Raw genomic sequence first — 25,791 nt, 5'->3', positions numbered from 1 at the left:
AGAGCACCGCACCTCCCAGGAGGTGGTCAGGTCCTGATGGGGCCGGGGAGCTCCCCAGAAAGGCATCCAAGTCTTTGGAGGCAGCAGGAGCCAACCAAGTTCATACCGTCGGATCTCCAGGCGGCCTGCTCATGTGCCGCTGGACTCAGACCCGGGGTTACCTTCTGGTGACCCAAAAGAGGACCCTCCTCTCCCAGTGGGTCAGGGGACTGATGTGGGAGAGCCTGAGGCATTGCCTTCCTTGGAGTGGGACAACCCTAGGGTTCTTTGGCTTTTTTCAGAGGGAGGAACTAGTCCTTCTTATACCACATGTCTTGGAGGAGTTAGGAATCGCAGTACCGCAAGTGGAGCCAGATCAGGACTTAGTAGATCCAGTCATGGCTAGTATGAGGGGTCCAACTACTACCTTTCCGTTTCACAGGATGGTGAAGCAGTTGGTCGAAAGGGAGTGGAATACTCCGGAGACTGGCTTGAAGATCAGCAAGGCTATGGATAAACTTTATGCGTTGCCCGAGGAGGCCCTGGAATTGCTCAAGTTCCCTAAGGTGGATGCCTCTTTTCGGCGAACACAAAGCGAACTATTATTCAGGTAGCCGGTGCGGTAGCATTGAAGGATCTGCAAGATAGAAAACTTGAAATGTATCTCAAGCGAATTTTTGAAGTCTCTGCTCTGGGCATCAGGGCAGCAGTATGTAGCAGCTTTATGCTTTGAGCAAGTTTGCGTTGGGTACAACAGTTGCAAAGTGCTAAGGATCTGTCACCCGAGGAGTCGCAGCAGGCGGAACACTTGGAGGCAGCGGTTGCTTATGGGGCTGATGCCCTATATGATCTTGTTTGCCCATCTTCGAGAACTATGGTATCTGCTGTCTCGGCCAGAAGACTTATGGCTGTGCAACTGGTCAGCAGACGTTTTCTCAAAGGCTCAGCTGGAAGCCCTCCCCTTCAAGGGCAAGTTTCTTTTTGGAGAAGACTTGGAAGAGCTGATTAAGCTCTTGGGGGCGAATAATGTCCACAAATTGCCAGAAGATAACCTGAAGGGATCCAAGGCCTTTCTCCCACTTTATTCTCATTTTTTCAGAACCAAAGGCGGCCCCGTCAAAGTAGAGTTTCAAGCGCAGGCCAAAGGCAGGCCTCGGCGAGGCCACAGTCATGGTTCTTTCGGGGCCCCAGGGCCAATCGAGATGGCTCAGGCCAGGGGCCTAGTAGCCCAAAGTCTTCACAATGAGGAAGAGCCGACCCACTCCTCCATGCCATCCATCGGAGGCCTGTTGACCTCATTTTTCAGGTAGTGGGTCAAGATTACCTTGGGCCAGTGGATTGTAAGTGTCATAGAAAAAGGTTATGTTTTAGAATTTGCTCTAAGAAGCCTGTTCATGGTATTTCTCCAGTGAAGAGGATAGTCATGCAGCTGACCATCCAAAGCTGAGAATGCTGGGAGCCATTGCCCTCATCCCTCTGGAGGAAAAGTGGACGGGATGCTATTCCATTTATTTTGTGGTGCCAAAAAAGGAGGGAACTTTTCGGCCCATCCTGGACTTACAGAAAGTCAATGTGGCTCTCAAGGTTCCCTGCTTCCGGATGAAAACTCTGTGGTCAGTTGTTGCGGTTGTGTGAAGTGAGGAGTTCCTGGCATCCCTGGACCTGACAGAGGCATTTTTGCATAAAGGAATTCGCCAGAATCATCAGTGATACCTCAGGTTCATGATTCTCGGTCCTAGTCCATCCATATCTGGATGACTGGCTCATCCAAGTGAAATTAGAGAATCTGTGCCGACAGACTGTGACTCTGGTCGTGGACTGCTTGAGATCTTTGGACTGGATCATCAATCTGCACAAGAGCCACCTGGCTCCTTCACAGGTCCTGGAGTTTCTGGGAGTGCGCTTCGATACCCGTGACGGGAAAGTCTTCCTCAGGGAGGAGCACATTTGCCATCTGCAGTCGCAGATTCAAAGCCTTTTGAAGGTCCGAGTTCCCAAGGTCTGGGATTACTTGCAGGTCCTGGGCTCCATGGCTTCAACGTTGGAGTTGGTGCCCTGGACATTTGCTCATATGAAACCTCTACAGAGAGCACTGCTTTCCCGGTGGGGCCTGGAGTTGTTTCATCTCCCTCTACCGCTTACCGAGTCTGCCAGGTCCAGTCTCTTGTGGTGGCTTGGCAGGGACCATTTGGCCCGCGGAGTGGACCTTGAGGTACCGCAGTGGGTAGTTGTTACTACCGACACCAGTCTTTCTGGTTGGGGAGCTGTGTGCCAGTCCCAGTTGGTACAAGGGCAGTGGTCAACGGAGGAGGCGTCAAATTCTATCCATCTCTTGGAAACGAGAGCTGTAAGGCTAGCATTACAGGCCTTTCTTCCGCTCCTGCGGAATCGGGCGGTACGTGTCTTCTCGGTCAATGCAATGACGGTAGCCTACATCAACCACCAAGGGGGCACAAAGAGTTAAGCGGTTGCAAGAGAAGCGGAGATACTGGTGTCCTGGGCAGAATGGCGCCTCACCTTGATAGCGGTGTCGCACATAGTCTGTCAATGTGCAGGTGGTTTTTCTACGCCGACAACAGTTGGACCTCAGAGAGTGGGAGCTGTCAGACGAAGCGATGACCCTCATATCTAACAAGTGGGGCACACCTCTTTTGGATCTGATGGTGACCCACAAGAATGCCAAAGTGCTACACTTCCTCAGTCGCAGAAGAGAGTTTGGAGTGGAAGGAGTAGATGCCCTGGTTCTGCCTTGGCCTCATGAGGTTCTGATTTACGTGTTTCCGCCCTGCCTCTGATGGGCAAGGTCCTAAGAAATAGAGATTCACCCAGGAAGAGTGCTTCTTATGGTCCTGGAGTGGCCGTGAAGGTCTTGGTTTGCAGATCTGGTCAATCTGGCAGTGGACGGACCTCAGGCTGGGCTATCTGCAAAACCTACTAAAGGCAGGGCTCTATATTTTTCAATCAAGCGGATCGTTTTTGTCTAGTGGCTTGGCTTTTGAAAGGAGACAAAAAAAAAAAGGTTATTCTGAGGTCATTTCTACCCTACTGCCAGCTCGAAAGACTTCTACTTCGCTGGCATACGTCAGGGTTTGGAAGGTCTCCGAGTCTTGGTGTGTGGAACTGGCAGTTGACCCGCGGAGAGCGTAGGTGGTGCAGGTTCTGGCCTTTTTTGCAGAGTGGCCTGTCACAAGGCCTCTCTTTCAGTTTCCTCAGGGTTCAAGTGTCGGCTCTAGGCTGCCTACAAGGCAAGGTTCGGCGGGCATCTTTAGCGACACATTTGGATGGCATTCATTTTCTCTGAGGAGCGAAACACTAATGGCCTCCTATTCGCAAGATTTGCCCTTCTTGGATCCTCAATCTAGTTCTTAAGGGCTGTGTGCTGCGCCTTTTGAACCTCTTAAAAGGGTTACCATAAAGGATCTCACATTGAAGGTGGTTTTTTTTCTGGTGACAATCTTTTTGGCTCGACAAGTGTTGGAACTTCAAGCTCTATCTTATAGGGAACACTTTCTGCACATTTTAGATTTTGGAGTATCTTTGAGGTCGGTTCCCTTCTTTTTGCTGAAAGTCGTTTTGGCGTTTCATTTGAGCCAGTCTGGGAACTGCCAGCATTCCTGAACCTGGAGGTGGGTACACCTCAGGCCAAGGAACTGAGATGTCTTTCTGTCAGGAGAGCTTTATTGTGCTATCTGGAGGTCCTTAACAGCTTTAGACTGTCGGATCACCTTTTTGTGCTATGGGGTGGTGCCAAAAATGGGCAGAAGGCCTCAAAGGTCACGATTGTGTATTGGTTGAAGGAGGCTGTTGGCCCCACTTACATATGCTATGGCCGTCCTATCCCGAAGGGGTTAAGGGCTCATTCTACCTGTTCCCAGGTGACTTCCTGGGCGGAATGTCAGTTAGTGTCACCACAGGAGATTTGCAGGGTGGTTACTTGCTATTAAGTTCACTTAGAGAATAGCCACTGCCATTAGCAATGGTTACATGGAATAGACTTAATTTTTGGGTACTTGCCAGGTTCTTATGGCCTGGATTGGCCACTGTTGGAAACAAGATACTGGGCTTGATGGACCCTTGGTCTGACCCAGTATGGCATTTTCTTATGTTCTAAGTCTTTGCCAGACACTACCGGTTGGACGTCAGCAATTTCGGTGAAAGTGTTCTTCGTGCAGGACTCTCACTGTCCCACCCTGGTTAGGGAAGCTTTGGAACATTCCAGAAGTCTGGACTGATCCGGGTACGTACAGGGAAAAGAAAATTGGTTCTTACCTGCTAATTTTCGTCCCTGTAGTACCACAGATCAGTCCAGAGTCGATGCCCTATGAGGAAGAGAGGTTTCGTAGAGAGTCCGCTCGTTCTGTCTTTACTATTTCTTACTTATGTCTGAAGAATGGCACAGGTTTCCCATTGGTCCTTTCATGAAAGGATATATTTGTGTACTACTTTTTCCCTGTCCTCCGCTCGTTCTGGGGGATATAGTGTAGGCTATTGGTTAGAAGGTAGTTTTGTTACTGATTAATACTGAGGAGGTGCAGGTGGCACACAGGGTTAAGAGGCGGTGCCTGTGAAACTTTCTCTGTCGCCATCTACTGGAGGGGGAGGCAGAACCCAGGAGTTTGGACTGATCCGTGGTACTACAGGAACCAAAATTAGCAGGTAAGAACCAATTTTCCTCTCTGCGCTCTGTAGTAGTCTTGGTGCTGTGGGGTCTCTGTACTGTGTGAATCCTGGCAAGGTTCAGCCGTGCAGATATGAATTATTTTGTTGGCCCGATAACTTCTTGTTCCATCACATGAGAACTTGATGTCGAGCTACGCTGGGGAGCGGGAAGATTATTTTGGTAATTTCATTTGGATATTTAGCGGAACTTAACCAGGTAAGCTACCTGCATAAACCTAACCTGGCTAACTTTAGGCGAGTGATTTACCTGGGTAAGTTGATCCGGCTAGTGACGAATATTGGAGCTAACTGGATAACTTGCCACCCTCCTGGGTCATCTCCTGCCCTGCCTCTATTTATATGGTTACGTTTTAGCAGGATAATGGTTTCCTTCGGTAATAAAATGTCACCGCTTGGAGAGGGGCAGGTAATTTAGAACTTGTCTGGGTAGTTAATTTAATTACCCGGACAAAGCCTTTTGACTATCTGCCTCTTTAACTCCGGAGGCACTCCCAGCCCCAGGAGAAGGGGCCCGAGCCAGCTGAGAACAGGGGACCCCCCTCCTTTCCCCCTTCCCGAAGCCAAACTTCCCTTGGACTGTGTTTGCATGTGACTGACGAGGAAGTGGGAGATGTGGCACTCAGGGGTTGTTGCATTCTGATTTGCAGCATGGACAGAAAGGGGAACTTTCACTACCTGGTGAAGTGGCGTGAACTCCCGTATGACCAATCCACGTGGGAGGACGAGGAGATGTCCATCCCGGACTATGAGTTCCACATGGAGGCCTACTGGAGGCACAGGTATATAGCTCAGGCCCCTCCCCCCGACAGCATGGCCCCAGGCTGCAGGCCCATTTCCGCAGACCGTGTTCCTCCAACGGGGATGACGCATGGCTCTTCTCTGTTGATGTCTGTTCGCAGGGAGCTCATCATAGGCGAGGACCTGTCCTGCCCCCGCAAGTTTAAGAAAAAGAAGAAAGAGTTGGAGGCCTGCGAGCCGGCGAGTTCTCCCATTAACGATGTGAGTCCTGCGCGAGTTCCCTCCCCCCTCCTCACCCCAGCGTGAACGCCCGCTGAAAGGTGGGAAGTGTTTGCTCGTCTGATCTCTGTGCGTCTTGTGCTTGCAGCCGACTGTCAAATACGAGAGCCAGCCTCACTTTGTCACCTCCACGGGGGGCACCCTGCACATGTACCAGCTGGAGGGACTGAACTGGCTGCGCTTCTCCTGGGCCCAAGGCACCGACACGATCCTGGCCGACGAGATGGGGCTAGGAAAGACCATACAAACCATCGTCTTCCTGTACTCCCTTTATAAAGAGGTATGGAAGAAGGAGATAATAGAGCATATATGGCTTTTGAAAATTGCCTTCTCCATGTGCTCTGAGATTTTCACCTTATTTTGCATTTTTCCTGGTCTCTTCAAAAGCACAAAAAACCCAACCCCCTTAAAAAAAAAAAAAAAAAAAAAAAAACCCCAACAAAAAAATAACTTTTTTTTTTTTTTTTTATGTTTAAAGTTTTTTATTGGCTCAGACAGTGAAATAAGTACAACAAGTGAACATGATAAACAAAAATAACATTCGTGCATCAACCATCTGGCCATATTTTATAACATAGCAAGCATAATACAGGTTTGCATAACGTACAATACAATTGCCTGATAGTAAATTTTAACCGATAAGTAAAACATTTTTCTCTGTATTGCTCTGCTTCTCTCTCTCTCTCCCCCACATTGTTCTCTTGCTTTTGTTTTGCTTTTTTTGCATTCTCCCTCTCTCTCTCTCTCTCTGTCTGCTTCTCTCTCTCCTTTTCATACACAGGGTCACACTAAGGGGCCCTTCTTGGTTAGTGCCCCTCTCTCTACCATCATCAACTGGGAGCGTGAGTTCCATATGTGGGCGCCATATTTTTACGTGGTGACGTACACGGGAGACAAGGACAGCCGTGCCATTATCCGGGAGAACGAGTTCTCTTTTGAAGACAATGCCATTAAGGGAGGCAAGAAGGCCTTTAAAATGAAGGTGAGGGCAGCTGAAACAGGAATGTGCCACCCTGGCTGCTTTCAAGACTTTAGAAGTCAATATTTAAAAGGAATAGGTGCCTAAGTTCAAGAGTTAGGAATCTAAATTGGCCCCTTTGGATACTGGCTAGGGCCCAGTACCTAAATTTAGGTGCCTGTTACAAGTTTTAATTTGTTTCAATAAATGCTTGCACCAGAAGGACTTGCTCCTATCCCGCAGTGCCCTGAGCTCAGTCCAGGAAGGCACTGACATCCACAGCCTACAGCGTCTCAGGCAGAGCTCAGTAAATTGGCATCATGGTAGCAGGAGAAGGTAAAATAAGACCAGCTTTAGAGGGACAGATGGCTTGTGTAAAGTGACTTTGTGGTTTTCTAAACACAGCGAGAAGCTCAGGTGAAGTTTCACGTCCTCCTGACCTCCTATGAACTGATCACCATCGACCAGGCTGTCCTGGGCTCCATCCAGTGGGCGTGCCTGGTAGTGGATGAGGCTCACAGGCTGAAGAACAACCAGTCCAAGGTAAGACAGAGGCTAGAGAGAGAGAGAGAGAGAGAAGCCTTCACACTGGCCTGATCTCCAGGCATTCCCAGGGTCAGGGAAGGATAGGCGCTAAGGGGTGTGATACAGCCTGTAAGCCGAGGTGGTGGGATTGGACCCTGGGATTGTGCTGGATCATACTGCCAATCCTGAATCTAATTTAGTAAAAGCTTTTCCACAAGGCAGCAAAATGTGTGCGGTTGGGGAGGGAACCCTTGATAGAGAGTTTTATTCAATTGTACACTGGGAGCTCCGGCGACGGTTGAAGAGCGCCTCACCATCAGGCACCGCGCGCCGTGCGCCGAAGGGGCGCGACAAAGGGGCTCTCACCTTTGTGCACCCCTTCGTGCAACCCTTGTGCTTCTAAAAAAAAAAAAAATCTTTTATATTTTTCTGTTATGTAACCTTTATTCCAATTCTTTACCTTTTCTTTTCGCTTGTTAACAATTTTAATTAGAAATGTTCATTGTATTAGACTATGGAAATTTATTTCCTGCTATTCTGTTTAATGTAAACCGGTATGATTTACATCGGATGTAAGAATGTCGGTATATAAACATTAAAAATAAATAAATAAATAAAATAAATAAGCTTTTGGTGGTCTGGAGGTGACAGAGGCTCCAGCGCAGAACGTTCCAGCCCTGCTTTTCCTGTTCGCCCTGGTGGTGGGTTTTTGAGGTTTATCATGGCTTGGGTACAGATCAATACTGAGGGGACTGCAGGTGGCCCTCTCGGTTACGTAGCAGTGCCTCAAAGTTTTGTTCTCTGCCTCCACCTGCCGGTAGGGATGCATAAACCCTCTTGTCTGGACTGATCTGTGGTATTACAGGAATGAAAATTAGCAGGTAAAAGCCATTTTTCCTTTCGTATATGGGCCATTAAAGTTAAAAAAAAAAAAAAAAATAGCTGCTCAGGAGAACGGTCACCTGCTACTCCGGAGGGTCTTGACGGGATCCAGGCTCCGACTGTCCAGGTCCCTGAACGCAGAGTCTGGTATCTAGCGGTAGCTGGGGGTCCCGGCAGGGAGGTGGCTGTGTGCATGAATCAGGTATCGAGAAGTGGCAGTAAATGGGGGGGCCTTGTCTGTGCCTGCTCTAGTTCTTCAGGGTGCTGAACGGATACAAGATAGACCACAAGCTGCTACTGACTGGGACCCCGCTGCAGAACAATCTGGAGGAGCTCTTCCACCTCCTTAACTTCCTCACCCCGGAACGCTTCAAGTGAGTCTTTTTTTTTTTTTTTATCTGTTCATCGCGTTTAAGGTCCCACCCCCCACTCCCCGATTAATTAGGCAGACGATGACAGTATTAAACAAGGAACTGCTTTTCTCTCACTATGTCGCAGCCCAGTGGCCACTCTTTTCCAGTGCTGATCTGCCTGGATTCTGTGCAAAACAGGGTAAAAACAGGGAGGGCAGGGAGCCTTCCACCGGTGGGACTTAAGTTTTGCCAAATAGCGCTGCCATAGAGTGCGGCAGATGCAGAAATAACAGTTCTCCGTGTTCTGCGTAAGGAGGAGGCCAGGGCACAGCCACGTGATGACCTCTCCCACCGGGAAGGTTTGGGAATCCTGTCCCTGAGGTTGAAATGAGAACTTTTTTTTTTTTTGCCTTTCTCGGGAAGGGCGCACAGCCCCGTCCTGAGCTGCCTTCACTTGCCCTCTCCCTCCTCTCTCCAACTCTGCGCAGCAACCTGGAGGGCTTCCTGGAGGAGTTTGCCGACATCTCGAAAGAGGACCAGATCAAGAAGCTGCATGACCTGCTGGGGCCCCACATGCTGCGCAGGCTGAAGGCTGACGTCTTCAAGAACATGCCCGCCAAGACGGAGCTCATCGTGCGCGTGGAGCTCAGCCCCATGCAGAAGTAAGGGAGCGGCTGACTCCTCCTTGACTCTTTCTTCAGCTCTTCTGTTAAACTGGTGCTATAAAGAGGCTCTCTTTCTTTTTTGGTCTGCCTCTTTCTCTCAGCCTCTCATCATCTCTCTCTTCTTTGTCCCTCTTGTCTTCCCGTCAGGAAATATTACAAATTCATCCTCACCCGGAACTTTGAAGCCTTGAATTCGCGAGGAGGTGGAAACCAGGTGTCTCTCTTAAACATCATGATGGACCTGAAAAAGTGCTGCAATCATCCGTACCTTTTCCCCGTGGCAGCTCTGGTATGTCGCTTGCTCTTCCACCTTCTTCCCCTGCTTTTTTTTCTTCCCCATTAACGCAACCCACCCCCTCGATCCCTGTACCCCTTCCCTGACACACTGTTCTGGGATGCCAGGTCCCCCAGGTTCCAGCCGCTTTCCTCTTTCTCACCTCCGCCACGGTACATTTCTGGGATGTAAGTCATCCAGACTTGTCCCATACAATTACCGACCAGGACCGAGGCTTTCTGCTGACCCTCTGTACCAGGGTGCTGTGAGTTACACTGTGTGATCGGACACAGCTTCATCATCATCTCTTCCTACCTCCAGGAATCTCCCAAGCTGCCCAGCGGTGCCTATGAAGGCAGCGCTCTGATCAAATCCTCCGGGAAGCTGATGCTGTTGCAGAAGATGCTGCGGAAACTGAAGGAGCAGGGTCACAGGGTGCTCATCTTCTCCCAGGTAATTGGAGGCTTACTGTTTTTATTTATTTATTTATTTTACCAACTTTTCCTTCAGGTCTAACCCATCCAGTTGTTTCCCCAACAACTGCCTGTTGGATTTCACCTCAACCCCGCCCCCTTTTATTTATAGCAAACAGTTTGTCTTGCATTGTATGGCAAAAAATAAAAACCAAAGCCACTTTTTTGGAGGTCCAGACTATATGGCTGTTCAGGTCTCTGTCTCTGGCGATGCGAGCAGCCAAGAAAGAGCGTAACTGGGAAGTTGTTGAAAGCGTGCACGTGTTCCAGTGACTTCTTTGCAAAATAATATATTTTGGAATGCAGTGGGTGCTACCTCAGAAAGTAGAAGGCGGCGGCATATTTTCCCCAGAGTATTTAGGTTTCTCCCAGGACAGGCAGGATGGTAGTCCTCACAGATGGGTGACATCATAAGATAGAGCCCCGTCACGGGCCACGGGGTTGGTGGCATGCTGGGCATCAGCATGCCACCAACCCCGTGGCCACACGGGGTCCCCCTTCAGTCTCTTTTTTTCCGTGGAGCTTCACGGTTAGTGGAGTCTGTGAGAACTTTTTTCCTCACGGAACAATTCAAAGTTTTTCTTCAAGTTTTTCCCTGCTCCGGGGTCTCCCAATGCGAACTGATTCCTCCAGCGTTCGGTAAGTCTGTTTCGCGTTTTTTTGTGGTTGGTTTCCGAGCGTCTACCTCCTGGTGGCCGACGGCCACCAACCGCACGCCAGCCTTTTATATCATGGTGACCAGTTTTCAGAAGTGCCTGGAGTGTCCGCAGACTATGTCCATAACGGACCCACAACGACATCTGCGTCCTGTGTCTCAGGCCTTCCCATGACATCCGTCAGTGTCCCAGCTGTGCTCAGATGACCCCCAAAGGCCGGCGTGCCTGCCTGGAAAAGATGGAGCACTTATTTGGTTCCAAGCAATTTGCTCCATCGACTCTGGTACCGGGTACGTTGAGTGTTGGGGATCAAGCTGACTCGGGACCTTCGCCTTCGAAGCCCCGCCGAGAGGATCAAGGAGCAGGAAATCGCCCCTCACCGGCATCAGGTCATTCGAAGACTTCTGCATCATCTTCCTCTGCGCTGGAGAAGGACCGGGCGAGGAAGCATCGACACCAGCACCGACGGTCATCACCATCTGGTGCAGGCAAAGACACCAGAGCGGCATCGGCTTCGGCCGAACCTCCTTCGAAAAGGCCCTGGGGAGTGGAGGCCCTCATCCTCCTCTGGACCCGAGAGACCAGGGTGATCCCCACCGATATCTGTGCCGGGCACCAAGCCTCTGCGGACCCTGTGGACGCTCTGGTAATGCCCAGCCTGCCTCCTACTCCAGGGTCGATTTTGTCCGCTCCCTCATTCTGAGAGGAGTTGGACCACGTGGTTCAACAGGCAGTGCTTAATGCCCTTCGGGGTCTCCAGCCGCCACCGGCCCCCATACCAGTATCGGAACCATGCCGTCCATTTTGGTGTCTCTGCTGGAAAGGCTGGATGTGCTGCTCGATGCTTTACTGACACAGCCCGTGCCGGCCGGCCCCTCTGTGCCCTGCCCACAACCAGTGCTACCTCCCTTCTCGATCCCAATTCCGGGCTCCTCGGAAGAGGAAGATGCGGCTCCTCGCCCATCTCCACTGACGGTCCTACCGATGCTGGATTCCATCCCCGGACCATCGGGCCTCCTGGTACCCCGACGTCCATCGCAGATCCAGTGCCCTTAATGTTGGCGCCACTGCTGTCTGTTCCACCTCACTGACCATTGGTGCCCTCTCCTCGTACTCTGGGTTTTTAGCCTCCCCCCCTCGACCCAGGCAGTTTGCCGGTAAGGAAGAGACCCCTTATGACCCATGGGAAGATGCCTTCTCTGAACATTCCTCAGAGGCCTCTGAGGACCTTCTGTCGGAGCCTTCCCCACCAGAAGAGAGACAGCGCTCACCTCCGGAGGATCTCTCCTTCACGAGTTTTGTCCGGGAGATGGCAGAGACCATTCCCTTCCAACTTTTAACAGAAGAGGATGCCCGCCACAAGATGTTGGAGGTCCTCCAATTTGTGGACACTCCTAAGGAGGTGATGGCTGTCCCGGTGCATGAGGTTCTTCTGGACCTCCTTCACCATCTCTGGGAACACCCAGGTTCTGTGGCTCCAGTCAATAATTGCTCTGGAAGCAGAGATGCTAATGTCCTGGGTGGAGCACCATTTGGTCTTGATAGTGGCATTGCACATAGCAGAGTCCGATTAATGTGCAAGTGGATTTTCTCAGCTGACAACAGTTAGCTTCCATTCTCCTGGATCCATCGGAGGAGGCAATGACTCTCATTTCTCGCAGATGGGGCATGCCTCATATGGATCTAATGGTGACCCAAAGGAATGCCAAGGCACCGCATTTCTTCAGTCGCAGAAGAGAGCACGGAGTGGAAGGAGTCGATACCCTGTTGCTTCCAAACGACATTCTGATCTATGTGTTTCCTCCATGGCCTCTGGTGGGCAAGGTTCTAAGGAGGATAGAGGTCCACCCAAGAAAGGTGATTCTCATGGCTCTGGAGTGGCCACGACTGTGCTGGTTTGCGGTTCTGGTCAATCTAGCAGTGGACAGCTCCCTGAGGCTGGGCCATCTATCAAATCTTCTATAGCAAGGCTCTATATTTTCAGATCAAGCGGATCACTTTTGTCTAGCAGCTTGGCTTTTGAAAGGAGGCAATTAAGAAGGAAGGGAGATCCATAGAATGTTATTTGTTTTCTATTGCGAGCTCATAAAACATTGACTTCCTTGGCATATGTCAGAGTTTGGCGAGTCTTCAAGTCCTGGTGTACAGATCAAGGGGTTGATCCTCGTCAAGGTACGGTGGCACAGATTCTGGCCTTTTTACAAAGAGGCCTAAAGAAAGATCTGTCCTTTAGTTCCCTGCGTACAAAACTCTAGAATAGTGCAGGTTGTCTGCCTTGGGCTGCTTGCAGGGAAACTTTCAGGGATCAGCTCTGGCTGCACATCCAGATGTGGTGTGTTTGCAGAGCGAAGCATTTGTGCCTCCCCCGTTCATAAAGTGTGTCCTTCCTGGAGCATTAATTTAGTACTCAAGGGCTTGTGCGATCCTCCATTTGAGCCTCTTAAGAGAGCCACCATTAAAGATCTGACTCTGAAAGTTGTTTTCTTGGTGGCGATTTGTTCAGTCAGAAGAGTGTCTGAACTTCAAGCCTTTTCATGTAGGGGAACCCCTTTTGCGGATTTAGGATTCCGGAGTCTCTCTGAGGACGGTCCCGTCTTTTCTGCCGAAAGTAGTTTCAGCATTCCACCTAAGTCAGTCAGTGGAGCTTCTGACCTTTACTATTCTAGAGTTTGGTACGCCTCTAGCAAAGAAAATAAGATAGTTGGATGTCAGAAGGGCTTTGTTGCATTATCTGGAGGTCACTAACGGTTTCAGATTGTCAGATCACCTTTTTGTGCTTTGGAGTGGTGCAAAAAAGGGTGAAAAAGCATCAAAAACCATCATAGTGCGTTGGTTGAAGGAGGTTATTGGTTCTGCATATATCTGTCGTGGTCGACCTACCCCGGAGGGGCTAAGGGCTCATTCTTCCTGTTCGTAAGCAGCCTCCTAGGCAGAGTGCCAACTAGTTTCACCGCAAGAGATTTGCAGGGCGGCTACTTGGAAATCTTTACATACTTTTGCCAGGCACTACCGATTGGACATCCAGGCCCCGGATGTCGGCAATTTTGGTGAAAGTGTTCTTCGAGCAGGACTCATAGTCCCACCCTGGTTAGGGAAGCTTTGGAACATCCCAGGAGTCTGGACTGATCCGGGTACGTACAGGGAAAAGAAAATTGGTTCTTACCTGCTAATTTTCATTCCTGTAGTACCACAGATCAGTCCAGAGTCCTGCTCGGAAGTTGAGAGGAGTTTTTAGAGAGTCTGCTCAGTCTGTATACTGTAATAATTCTGATTAATCCTGAAGAATGGCACAGGTCTCCCATTAGTCTTTTTATAAAGTGTTATAAATTTACTAGTGAATTTCCTTGTCCTCTGCTCGTTCCGAGGGATAGAGTAGAGTTAATTGGTTGAACGTTTTGGTAACGTTTTTTCTGCTTGGGTACTTGGTAATACTGAGGAGCTGCAGGTGGCACACCGGTTTAAGAAGCGGTGCCTGTGAAAGTTTCTCTGTCTCCATCTACTGGAAAGGAGGCAAACCCAGGAGTCTGGACTGATCCGTGGTACTACAGGAATGAAAATTAGCAGGTAAGAACCCATTTTCCTACGGCTTTGGAGGTGTAAAATACCCCAGCCCTTCACTGGTGACTCGCCGGGCAAGAGCCTATGACTTACTTAATCTCTCTCTTTTCGTTTTCTACCATGTGTCCAGATGACCAAGATGCTGGACCTGCTGGAGGACTTTCTGGATTATGAAGGGTATAAGTACGAGCGGATCGATGGAGGCATAACAGGGAATCTGAGGCAGGAGGCGATCGATAGGTTTAACGGTAAGCACGGACAAAGGTGGCGGGGTACAAGGGGATCCTTTCCACCTCCCCAGGCACTGTCTTTTTCTAGCTCATGATGGAAGAAAGCAAACCCTCTCTTGAAGGCCCTTTGCTGACTAATGTGGACGGATGCATCGGTCGCATTCCATTTCTCCCAGTGTCGGAGTGCTCATGGCTGAATAACGTCCACCACGTCTACGAGCTTCCCGGTTGGCATTTTTACCAGAGGCCAAGGATGGAATGGGCACAGGGTCTGTAGGCCTCTCATTCAGATGGTTCTTGGAAGGCAGCGTTCAGGCTTATTGAATACATCAGCTTGAGGGAAGCTTGCATTACTGCCTGTGCTAGGCCTGTTCTCCGGTGGGGCAGTGTGCATGTATATCATAGATTTGGGAAGCTTGCACTGCTGCTACCCCTTACGTACCCTTTCTCTGATGGGGCAGTATGTGTGTGTATGTGTGGAGACTGCACTGTTGCCTGTTCTATACCTGTTCTCTGGCTTGGGGAGGGGAGAAGAAGCTTGTCCTCAGTTTCCTGTGCTGTATCCGTTTTGTGGATGTATGTAGAACTTCAGTTTCCAGCACTCCCAAGCTGGGACTTTTCAACCAGCAGTAAATTTCACCGCACAGAGGAAAGTGAATGATTTGGGGGCCAGGTGCAGTGAGTTTTCCCCTTTTTGCTTTGCCTCAGCTCCCGGAGCCCAGCAGTTCTGCTTCCTGCTTTCCACCCGGGCCGGTGGTCTGGGAATCAACTTAGCCACAGCTGACACCGTCATCATCTTCGATTCTGACTGGAACCCTCACAATGACATCCAGGTGAGCACCCTACCAGAAACCGAAATACTCTTCAAGCATATTATCTAATGTTCCTGTTCATATCCCAGATCAGTCCAGACTCCGTGCCAGCAGATGGAGACAGAGAAGAAAAGCTTTACCGACTCTGCTACTTAACCTAGTGTGCCACTTGCAGTTCCTCAATATTTCTCTGTCTCCAGCAGATGGCAGAAGTGTAAAACTTGCAGTCTGGAAAATATAAAATAAAAAAAAAAAAAGGAGGAGAGAGAGATTTTTCAGGAGGTTCCTCCTAGGGGGGTTATTAGGTCCCTGGTGGTGACCATCCTCCCTGGTTGAGGTGGACGAGCAGGGATTGGTGGTATCTCATCCCTTCATGCTGAGGGGGTTTCGATTAGCTGGTGGTCCAGTTCCCTAGATCCCATGGAGAGTCCTTGGGAAATAGCAGCCACTCTGCATCATTCAGGAAAATACTTTGGGGTTTTTTGTTTTTTTTTTTAAATAAAAAAAAAAATTAACTGTTTAAGGCGGCTTGGAGAGGGTTTCTCGACTTTCACTGGCTCTGTAAGTGATTGCTGATCACACTAGACACAGGTGAGAGCCGGCTGTAGCTAGGGGTCCTGGTGTTGACAAGACTACTGTGGCAAGTGATGAGGAGGCAGCGTGTGTGGGATGCACATGGTACCTAGCAAGGATCACAGCAAGGCCTGCTGCTCGTGCGGGAATATGCACCCTCGTCTCAACTGCGTGAATTTGTGTGCGCGGTGTGTCTCCGGGGGAGAAGGCAGCTTGGACGGGGCAGGCTCCGTTTCGGCGTGTATGAGCGCAGGTCAATGAGGTCATCGGGAGCCACTGCAGATCCTTTTCCTTTGAATGCGGGAACAACGGCCATCTTGAGTACAGTTGCAGCAGCACAGGAGGCTCCTGGGGAGGGAGGGGATTTGTCTCCTACCTTATTGCCTGCCATGCAGAGTCCTGCGGAGAGGCTGGAAGTCTTTGACGATGAGGCCTAAATGCGGGAGGATTCAGAAGATTCTCAGGCCTTTTCCTCCAATTTTGTGTTCATTCTCCACAGAGCCTATCTGGCTAGAAAGGCAGCAGGGGAGAAGCGCCCACATACCCAGGGTCAGCTGCAGAAAGACCCAAGGTGACCTGCAAAAAGACATTGCCCAACATCCGGAGGGTGCTCAGATTGGCTGGGCAGCAATGCAGCCTCATGGAGGAATCTGAGGACTCCGAAGATGAGGATGGTCCTCTAGATGGGTCTCTGGGACAGAGTCTCCTCAGCACATTTCGGATCCAGAGGAGGAGCCGGAAACCAAAGGCAATGACCCCAAGTTGATCTATCTTGCGGGGAAAAGTTGTGGCCCTTGATTCTACATGTACTTGGCATCAGACTTCTTCAGGAGGAGTCAGACCAGAAAGGAGTGGACCCCATCATGGACAGCTTGAGAGATCTGGCTAAGGCTTTTCCCTTGCACAAGTCTGTAAAGAAGTTGGTCATCAGTGAGTTGGATACCCCCGAGACGACTAAAAGTTGGAAGGGTAATGGAGAAGTTGTACCCGTTACCAGAGGAGACACTCAAGCTTTTGATTCTTCCAAAAGTAGATGCTTCGGTCTCTGCGATGACCAAGAAAACCACAATTCCGGGGGCATGGTCCACTGTGCTGAAAGATGTGCAGGACTGGAAGCTGGAGGTTCACCTCAAGAGGATTTTTGAGGTTTATACTTTGGGTATTTAGTAGTTTTATGCAGCGAGCTTGTTTGCGCTGGGTTCAGCAGTTGCAGGTGAAGTAGACGTCTTCATCATTCTTCATGAAACAGGCGGAGCGCTTGGAGGCTGCGATAGCCTATGTGGCAGATGCCTTGTGTGACTTGATCAGAATTAATTATTTATTTTCTATACTGCTTATCACAAATCTTTCGGGTTCCCACCCAGTTTAGGGGAGCTTGGGTACATCCCAGGAGTCTGGACTGATCTGGGGTATGAACAGGAAAGGAAAACGTTTTGTTCCTGCATGCTAATTTTCGTTCCTGTAATACCACAGATCAGTCCAGAACCCTGCCCGTTGAAATAAAGCCGGCTTGTCATGGCAGTACGTAAATGATGCTTGGTTGGATGATGTTCTCCTTAATGTTGTTGGAACGAGTTTTCTGTAGAGGCTTCGCCTTCCTTCTGCTCGTTGAGGGGAGTTTGAGGTTCTCAACTATTGTTATAACTATTCTCATCTTGGCTTGGGTGTAGGTCATAAACTGCAGGTGGCACTCTAGGTTAAGCAGCAGCGTCGGTAAAGCTTTTCTTCTCTGTCTCCATCTGCTGGCAGGGAAGCCAAACCCAGGAGGCTGGACTGATCTGTGGTATTCCAGCTTTGCCATTGGTCAGTGCCTTGCAGTGCAGAGACTGCGCATGGACGGCATTGTCAGCAGTCACATGCTGCTGACCAATGAATAGCAGTGCTTGGGGGTTTTTTTCCCCAGCAGCGTTTGCTCAGTGAAATCAGAAAATTGGATAAGTCTAACCCTGCCCTGTATTTTATTTTGATCTGTTGCCCCCTAATTAATATGATTCTTTTTTTTTTTTATCCTAAGAATAGAACTGATCCACAAATCCCAGAATAAACTGGGAGAGGGTTCGTGCATTCTCGCTGCCTGTTTTGTGGTCATCTGGAGGATAGATAAAAGGGTCTCGGCTCTTGCAGTTGCTAATCTGGCATGTGAAGCTTACCCAGTTTTTCTTCTGGTCTTATTTTATTCCACCTTCTCCCCAGAATCCTAAGTTAAGATGCTTTTGGTTTTTTTCCAGCCTTATTTTCTTTTTTTTTTTTTTTTTTTTGCAGGCATTCAGCCGGGCACACCGCATCGGTCAAGCCAGAAAGGTGATGATCTATCGTTTTGTGACCCGGGCCTCGGTGGAGGAGCGCATCACGCAGGTGGCCAAGCGGAAGATGATGCTGACACACCTGGTGGTACGGCCGGGCCTGGGCTCCAAGGCTGGCAGCATGTCCAAGCAGGAGCTGGACGACATTCTGAAGTTTGGGACAGAGGAACTATTCAAGGACGAGAATGAAGGTGAGGGAGAGGCCACACGGCAGCCTGGACCCAAAGCTTGGCATAGGAAATGCATTTCTGCCTGCTGCCGTCCTACCACACGATGTTCTGGCCATGCCTCATCTCCCCACACTGTTCATTTCCCCTTTTCTTCTTTGCAGGGGAGAACAAAGAAGAGGACAGCAGCGTGATTCACTATGATAACGGTGCCATTGCCAGATTGCTGGATCGCAACCAGGATGCCACAGAGGACACGGACGTGCAGAACATGAACGAGTACCTCAGCTCCTTCAAGGTGGCCCAGTACGTGGTGCGGGAAGAAGACAAGGTGAGAGAGGGCTGAGGGGAAGCCGCTACTTTGCACGGGAAGGTTTGACGCTGTGCTTTACCGGCATGGCTTTCTACTCCGATAGCAAACTAGGCGTGAGCCGCTGGGGACGGTGGGACTCCCGTCTCACTGCTGGGCTGATGTGTCTTGCAGCTGGAAGAGGTGGAGCGGGAGATTATCAAGCAGGAGGAGAACGTGGACCCTGATTACTGGGAGAAGCTATTGCGACACCATTACGAGCAGCAGCAGGAGGACTTGGCCCGCAACCTGGGGAAAGGCAAACGGGTACGGAAACAGGTCAACTACAATGATGCTGCACAGGAGGACCAAGGTCAGCACTCATTGGCTCCACGTGTTTGTATGCACAGCGCTGCACGGGGGGGGGGGGGGGGGGGCGGGGGGCATCAGCCTGGGCCTTGAAAGGCATTTCCAGCCCACGTTCTAAATCCGAAGCTTTGCCACTGGGCATGTGAGATTCACATCCAGAACTCTTTAAGAGTGGCCTCTGCCAGCTGTGGGAAGTAGTTAGAAACCACGGCTGAAATAAAATGGAAGGGTGGGCTGCTCGGTGGCTCTTGCAGGGGTGTGTCAGTGGGTTTTTCTTTTTTTTTAACTTTATAGACCTGGTTGATGATTTCTCTTTGAAAGTGCTATGGTAAGGTGTCGGTGCCTTGACTGGGAACGACACATGGCTGGTCTTTTTCTCTTCCTGCGACCCCCATCTACCACAGAGAGAGTTCCCTAATGTTAAAAAAATCAATTTGTGACCAACACAGTGGTCAATATTCAGTGGGCTGGTGAGCAGGAATGTTACCCAGGTACTTTTACCTGAGTATTCAGCAAAGCTTAGCCGGGTAAGTGTTTCGCTGCATATACCCGGCTAACTTCAGGATGAAGAAATTTAATCTTGCCGTATAACTTGCTTTCCTTGAATCCAGTCAGACCAGTCCACCAACCAGCAACTGGAGACAGAGGCTAACACGTTTCCTGACTTTGCCCCTTATAAGCATCCACGCTGATCTCAGCCTGGCAGTATTACCTGTAGCAAGCTAAAGGGGTCATTTACTAAGATGCCATCTTTTATTGCGGGGTGGGGGTGTCGTTTCTGCGATATTTTGCACCCTTCTCTAAGAAAATATTGCAGTGGGTTCCCAGTGAATTTTTTATCTCATGTAAAAACTCCACGAGATATAAAATATTATGGCAGGGGCCCAAAAAACACGTGGACCCAAAATTTAAAAAAAAAAAAAAAAAGTGTTCTTAGAATTGCGTGACGGCGTTCTTCCCCCCCCTTCTTTCTCAAACCCCCCCCCCCTTTTGTTAACAAACCCTTTCGTCCACATATCCCCCTTCAATGGACCTCCTCACCAGATAACTCCCCCAACCCCCTTTCCCAAAATAGAACACAATCCCTGGTGCCTAGTGGGTCCACCTCCCCCTCCCTTAAATTCAAAAAGGACTTAGTGGTCAGGGGGCCCTCTGCCTCCCCCCCCCCACCCCATTGGTGGTTCAGCGGCAGCTCAGAGCACTCCCTGGTTCCGAGCCGGTCGATGGCATTTTGGCAGTCTGCATCTTCAGTGACTTAAGAGCCAAACCCTTTGACAGATCATCCTGCAGAAAATCAAGAACAGAAGGCACCGAGGCCCTCCTGAAGCACTAAAAATCTTTCAGATTTTCCCATAAGCCATGGAACTAGAGGATTTCTTAGCCTTTAAAAGTGTGCTCACCGCTGCCTGCAAATAGCCTTTCTTGATTAAACAAGTCCTCTCAAGCCATAAGATAAAACTGACCCAGGTCCTTGTGAAGGAGTGGTCCCTGCAAGAGTAGCTCTTTATCTTGGGGAAGATGCAGTGGATGTCCAGCATCCTGAGGGGATCTGCATACCATGGATGCCTTGGCCAATTGGGAGTCACCATGATTACTAGGCCCTGATGACTAGAGATTCTCTGAATCATTCTTCCTATCAAGGGAATTAGAGGAAATACACACAAAACTGCTGCCAATGGCCAATGCTGAACCAAGGCATCTAGCCCAAAGGACTCCTCCTTCTGTTTCCTCCTGCAGTTAAACAGTTGTACCTTTGCATTTTGGTTGGACACCATCAGATACATCAACGGTGCTCTCCGCTTGTCTACTATCTGCTCAAACACTGTCTGAGACAATAACCATTTCCCCAGATTGACTATGTTGTGCTGAGAAAGTCTGCTTGAACTCTCTCCACTCCTGCAATATCCTAGCTGGACATCATCTTCAGATTCTTTTCTGCCCAAAGCAGCAGTAAATCCATCTCCTCCAACACCTGAAGATTCTTGATATCCCCTTGATTTACATATGCCACTACCTGTGGCATTATCTGGCATTACTTTTACAGCCTGACTTTAAGAAGGGCTGCTAAGTTGAGAAGGGCCAGTCCAAAGGCCCTGGTCTCTTAATGATTGATAGATCACTTTACTTCCTCTGTCAACCACAGTCCTTGAGCAACCCGACCTAGACAATGGGTCCCCCACCAGAAAGGCTGGCATCTGTCATCATCATTACCCAGGCTGGGGTATCAAGGTCTACTCCTTTCTGCAGATTTCCAAAATCAATCCACCATGCCAAACTTATCTGTTCCAGTACTGGAAGATGGACATAATAATCCTGCGACTGAGGATCCCATCTGGACAACAGCGCTCTCTGAAGGGGCCTCTTAAGTACCCTAGTCCGTGAATGAGATCCAACGCTGCTGTCGTGGTACCCAATAGCTGCAGATAACACCATACCATCAGTCTTCTGATCAACACCAGTGCTTGAACCTATTGCTGGAGCTTCTGAACTCTTTAATCTGTCAATTGTACACGACCTACCTTTGTGTTGAATAGAGTTCCCAAGTACTTTAAAGTTTGTGAAGGCAGCAAATTGCTCTTGGAGAAGTTCATTACCCAACTGAGCTCCTGTAACAACTCTACCACCCTGTTGGTGGCCAGAGAACTGTCCTGCTCCGACTTTGCCCTTATGAGCATTAAGATTCCCTCCTTTCGCAGTGCCACCGCCACCACTACCATCACCTTCGAGAAGGCCCGAGGAGCAGTGGGCAGACCTGAGGACATGACCTGAAACTGAAAATGCCCCTCCTCCCCCAGCACTATGAAAGAAAAAATACCGTTGACATTCCCTGATTGGAATGTGTAGATACATTTTCATAAGATCCAAAGGAGTCAGGTACTCCCCTTGTCATACCACCATTATGTCTGACTTCAATTGGAAATGAAGAAACCCTGAGAAACTTGTTGATGTGTTTCAAATCCAGAATAGGTCGAAAGGTACCCTTGTTGTTTTGGGAACCATAAAGTAAATCGAATACTGTCCCTGACACCTCTGAGGCCTTGGAACTGGTATCGCCACTTTCAAACAAAGGAATCTCTGAAGCATTGCTCTTACTACTTCTTTCTTTTGGACTAGGTGACACGGGGAAGCCATAAAAGCATCAGAAACAGGATGGTAAAACTCGAGTGTAACCGTCTCGCATTATCTCCAATACCCATTGATTGCAGGTAATTCACACCCAGCTCGGATAAAACTACGACAGGCGTCTGTCTATCGCCAGACTCTGAGAATTAGTCCTGAAAAACTCATTGGGAAGCATGAGTGGAATCAGGCAATCCTGTGGATTCATTTTTTCTACCCCTTTTTGCTGACCGAAAGGACTGAAACCTTCCGAACAGCCAAGGTCTCTGACCAGCAGGAGAACTTCCCTGCTTAAATCTCCTGGAATCCTGAAACCTGTTACGGGATTGAACTGCACGTGACATATCTTTTAAGCCAATCTTCTGGAAGCCTCGGGATCCACAAACTTTAGCCATCTTCTCAAGATGTCCTCCGAACAACAAAGTTCCCTTAAAGGGAAGTTTTGTCAAGTTGGACTTGGAGATGGAATCCGACAACCAGTTTCACAACACTAGAAGTCTTCTGGCCACCCCGGTGGAAACCATACTTTTCACTGTCGTATGGACTAAATCAAAGGAGGCATCAGCCAGGTACCCTGCACCCACCCAGTTCAAAGTAAGAAGTTTCTTCCATTAACTGACAATTCTTCCTATATGCACTGAGATAAATGCAAACCAGACCTCTCTGTAATCACGCTGCAAGCAGCAATCTGCAGTACTATGCTGGAAGCCTTAAAAGCTTGTTCCCTGTACATACCCGGCAGTCTGGATTGATCCGTGGAACTACAGGAATGAAAATTAGCAGTTAAGAACCAATTTTCCTCTTCAACACAGCCTCCGCTTTTCGATTTTGCTCATCTTTTAAGGCAGCACTGTTTCCACTGGAATGGTTGTCCTCTTAGTAACAGAACGAAGCTGCACATCCACCTTAGGAAATCAAAGCCGTCCCTCTCTTGAACCACTAAGGGGTACAACTTGGATAAAGAGTTGTCCCCTTTGAAATTTGCCTCAGGAGAGACCCTCTCCAGGGCAATTAAATTCTTCACTGATTTATGCAGTGGAGAGGATTTAGAGGGTTTCTGGATATTGACCATAATAAGGTCCTCCACTTCCGAAATGTTCAAAGTTCTCAAAGCCTATCAGGGAAGAAGGTTCCTTTTTCTGAACGAGACGGACCATGGAAGAGCCATCCTCCTCCCTTTCTGGAGGGCATTCTCCCTTCTCCAGTTCACCTTCACCGTCAGCGCCTTCAGAACTTGAAATGCCTCCATGGAGTCCTCTGACTTGGAGGCATCCTCATTCACCTCCAAAAATTCTTCTCTCTCTTGGATTTTTTTTCTTTCCTTTTGGTGCTTTCGGAGGAGTGGAAAACCCTGGAGCAGAGCACGGGACTGAGCTCTGGTCCCCATCGTGAAGGCTCACTAATAAATTCTTTGGATATAGAGGCCCAGGCCAAAGAAGAAGCCTCTAAGGAAGAGGGAGGTGACGGTGCTTCTTTCATATTAGCTGCCAAAACAGTTGCACCATCGAGTTTCTGCTCTGCGGGACTAAGGAGGGGAGGCTCCAGCCCCCTTACAGTTTCCTGCGCTCCTAAAATGACTGCTGGCAGGAACCGGCAGACTGAATGGCCCCTCCTGGAGTCTCGAAATTGCCACTGCGATTGACCTCCTCCCCCCCTTCCCCTCTCACAGGCCCAACAAAGCTTGGCCAACCTCCTGTTTGCTGTCAGTAGGGTCCGCAGTTGATGCAGAGCATGACTTTTTTTTCCCCATGTTTTGCCAGTGCTTCCATCCTGCCTGTATTCCACTCAGCAGCATACTGCCGCGTCCAGGGGATTAAGGGGAGGGAAAATCAGACTCACCCCTTCGTCGTCCTAGGTCTCCGACAGCCATTCATGCACCATGGCCTGACCACCTTCTCTTCCCTCTGTGCTGGTTCATTTCTGGGGTTTTGTTTTTTTTTTTAAACAACTTTATTCCAAACCGCACCATCCGTACAAAAGAACCTTTTTTTTTTTTTTTTTTGGTTGTTTTTTTTAAGGGTAGTCTCTCCTGGAGAGGGAGGCAAGGGAAGGAGATCTCAGGCTAAAAGGTAGCAGCACCCTAGCCCAGGCCTGCTCCACTGAAGGAAGGGAGAATCAATCTTTCACCTCAGGAGCCACCCTCGAAATGTGTTCCTCTGATCTAGCAGAACTAGGCCCTAGTCCACAGCACGGAATGCTTTGCCTACCGTCGGTTGGAGACAGAGGATACCGGCAGGCTGAGGTCAGCACTGGAGCCTGTAAGGGGAGACGTCAGCAAATCCGATAGTCTCTGCCTTCATCTGCTGGTCATTGGGCAAACCCATTCGTCTGGGCTGGGTCTGACCGGATGATGAGAAAAGCAGTTTTTCCAACCCGACTTAACGCAGCTAACTTTAGTCAGGCAGCACTGAATATCGGCGCTCACTGACCAGAATGCCCCTCCCTCCCCAAGTGCCCTTTTTTTTATAACTGCTAAATTGTATGCAGGTAATGAGTTACCTAGTCAAAATGCTGTCCAGGTAACTCCCAAAAATTACCCGAACAAAGCCTTTGAATATCGACCTCCTAGCTGCTGCTGCTGCTCTTGTGCTGGTTGCCTCTGAGTTTTGGAGCTGTTTTGGTGACCTGGCTCGTTTGTACTCTAAACCCACTGTGCAGAGAATTTTCCCCGAGTTTGGGCAGACAAGCTGCTCCCACCCTATTTCCAGGTTCTCGGTCTCACACATTCTGTTTTGTGAAAGTTCGGTGTTACTGTACTGTAGTAGCCCAGTGAGCCAGACGTCCGTGCCGGGCAAAATGATAGAAGCTATTCCGAAAAACAGAATTGCTGGCCATATAGACCTGGCTTAATGGGGAAGAGTCAACAGGTTTTTGTTTTTTTTTTAGCAAAGGGAAGTCTTCCCCTACCAATCCAGCTGATTTTTTGGAAAGTGAAAATAAACATGTGGCTAAGAGCATTTGTGGATTTTCGGAAGGCATCTGACCCCCCCCCCCCCCCCCCCCCCCCCCCCCCATGAGAGACTTCTAAACATTCATGGGACCAGGAGGCTGTGTCCTATTACGATAACTAGGAAATGAAGAGCAGGGCTAAATGAGCTTTTAACCTTGCGCCGGGTGCTCTAGACAGCCTGGTGGACATGAGAAGCAGATTCACCCATTTTTCCCTTGGCGCATAAGAAACAGAGTCGGCGGCTTGATTGATTTTGGGCATAACTGGTGCATAAATTCTCTCTCTCTCTCTCTCTCTTTTTTTTTTTTTTTTTTTTAATCGTCGTCGTTCCTCCCCCCGAAGGTATGCAAAGGCCCAGGGACATCAGGCACCCATCCCAATGATACCCTCGTGTGGGAAGGGGGTGGGGGGGGGGGGCTGTTGTTGTACCATGTGACAGTGTTGCTGTAATTACAGACTGGCATGATGTTTCAGACAACCAGTCGGAGTACTCGGTGGGCTCAGAAGAGGAGGATGAAGACTTTGACGAGAGGCCGGAAGGTACAACTCCCCCCTCCACACACACAAGTCTCCTGGCTTCGCTTTGGGGTTCACGCTTGCAGCTTAAAGACCGAGTTGGCGAAGAGGAGAGTGATTGCATTTGGACTTAACCCATTCACCTGACCACGTGCCAATCTGGTTCTTATCTGGAGGTTTTCTTCTGTTCTGTTTTTTGTTTTTTTTTTGTTCTTCCCACAGGCACAAAGCGCTGCAGCCAGCACCTCGGAAGCCACCTCCACCGCCGTCCTTTCTGCTCCCCTCCCCCCTCCCCCCCACCTAACCCACAACATCTTCCAGCGACACTGAGCAGGCCATAGGTTTCCCTTCACATTGGCCTAGGGGAAGCCCTATAACATCTCACGCCCTCAGCCTCGCTCTGGACCCTCAGAAACAGGGCTTGATTCGGAAGGGAAGGTTG

General features: G+C 49.5%; 1 protein-coding gene across 3 annotated transcripts in view; it reads left to right on the top strand.

Annotated features, from left to right (window-relative positions):
• The window catches only part of CHD3 (chromodomain helicase DNA binding protein 3), a 93,540-nt gene that overhangs the window by 24,093 nt on the left and 43,656 nt on the right, over nt 1-25,791 (top strand). For 2 of the 3 annotated variants that reach the window (XM_029582035.1, XM_029582034.1), the window contains exons 12-26: nt 5,307-5,438; nt 5,559-5,658; nt 5,765-5,956; nt 6,458-6,658; nt 7,040-7,177; nt 8,294-8,415; nt 8,883-9,056; nt 9,207-9,348; nt 9,655-9,786; nt 14,151-14,268; nt 14,959-15,083; nt 17,898-18,129; nt 18,270-18,436; nt 18,590-18,767; nt 25,290-25,373. In XM_029582035.1, the coding sequence (XP_029437895.1) occupies nt 5,307-5,438; nt 5,559-5,658; nt 5,765-5,956; nt 6,458-6,658; nt 7,040-7,177; nt 8,294-8,415; nt 8,883-9,056; nt 9,207-9,348; nt 9,655-9,786; nt 14,151-14,268; nt 14,959-15,083; nt 17,898-18,129; nt 18,270-18,436; nt 18,590-18,767; nt 25,290-25,373 (2,237 nt within the window). The remainder of the gene's footprint in view (nt 1-5,306; nt 5,439-5,558; nt 5,659-5,764; nt 5,957-6,457; nt 6,659-7,039; nt 7,178-8,293; nt 8,416-8,882; nt 9,057-9,206; nt 9,349-9,654; nt 9,787-14,150; nt 14,269-14,958; nt 15,084-17,897; nt 18,130-18,269; nt 18,437-18,589; nt 18,768-25,289; nt 25,374-25,791) is intronic. The other variant, XM_029582036.1, reaches the window with a different exon arrangement.

The sequence above is a fragment of the Rhinatrema bivittatum genome, chromosome 16, assembly GCF_901001135.1.
Source record: "Rhinatrema bivittatum chromosome 16, aRhiBiv1.1, whole genome shotgun sequence".
Lineage (NCBI taxonomy): Eukaryota > Metazoa > Chordata > Amphibia > Gymnophiona > Rhinatrematidae > Rhinatrema > Rhinatrema bivittatum.
Note: the sequence above shows the minus strand (reverse complement) of the source record. Positions and strands in the feature narration are given on the sequence as shown.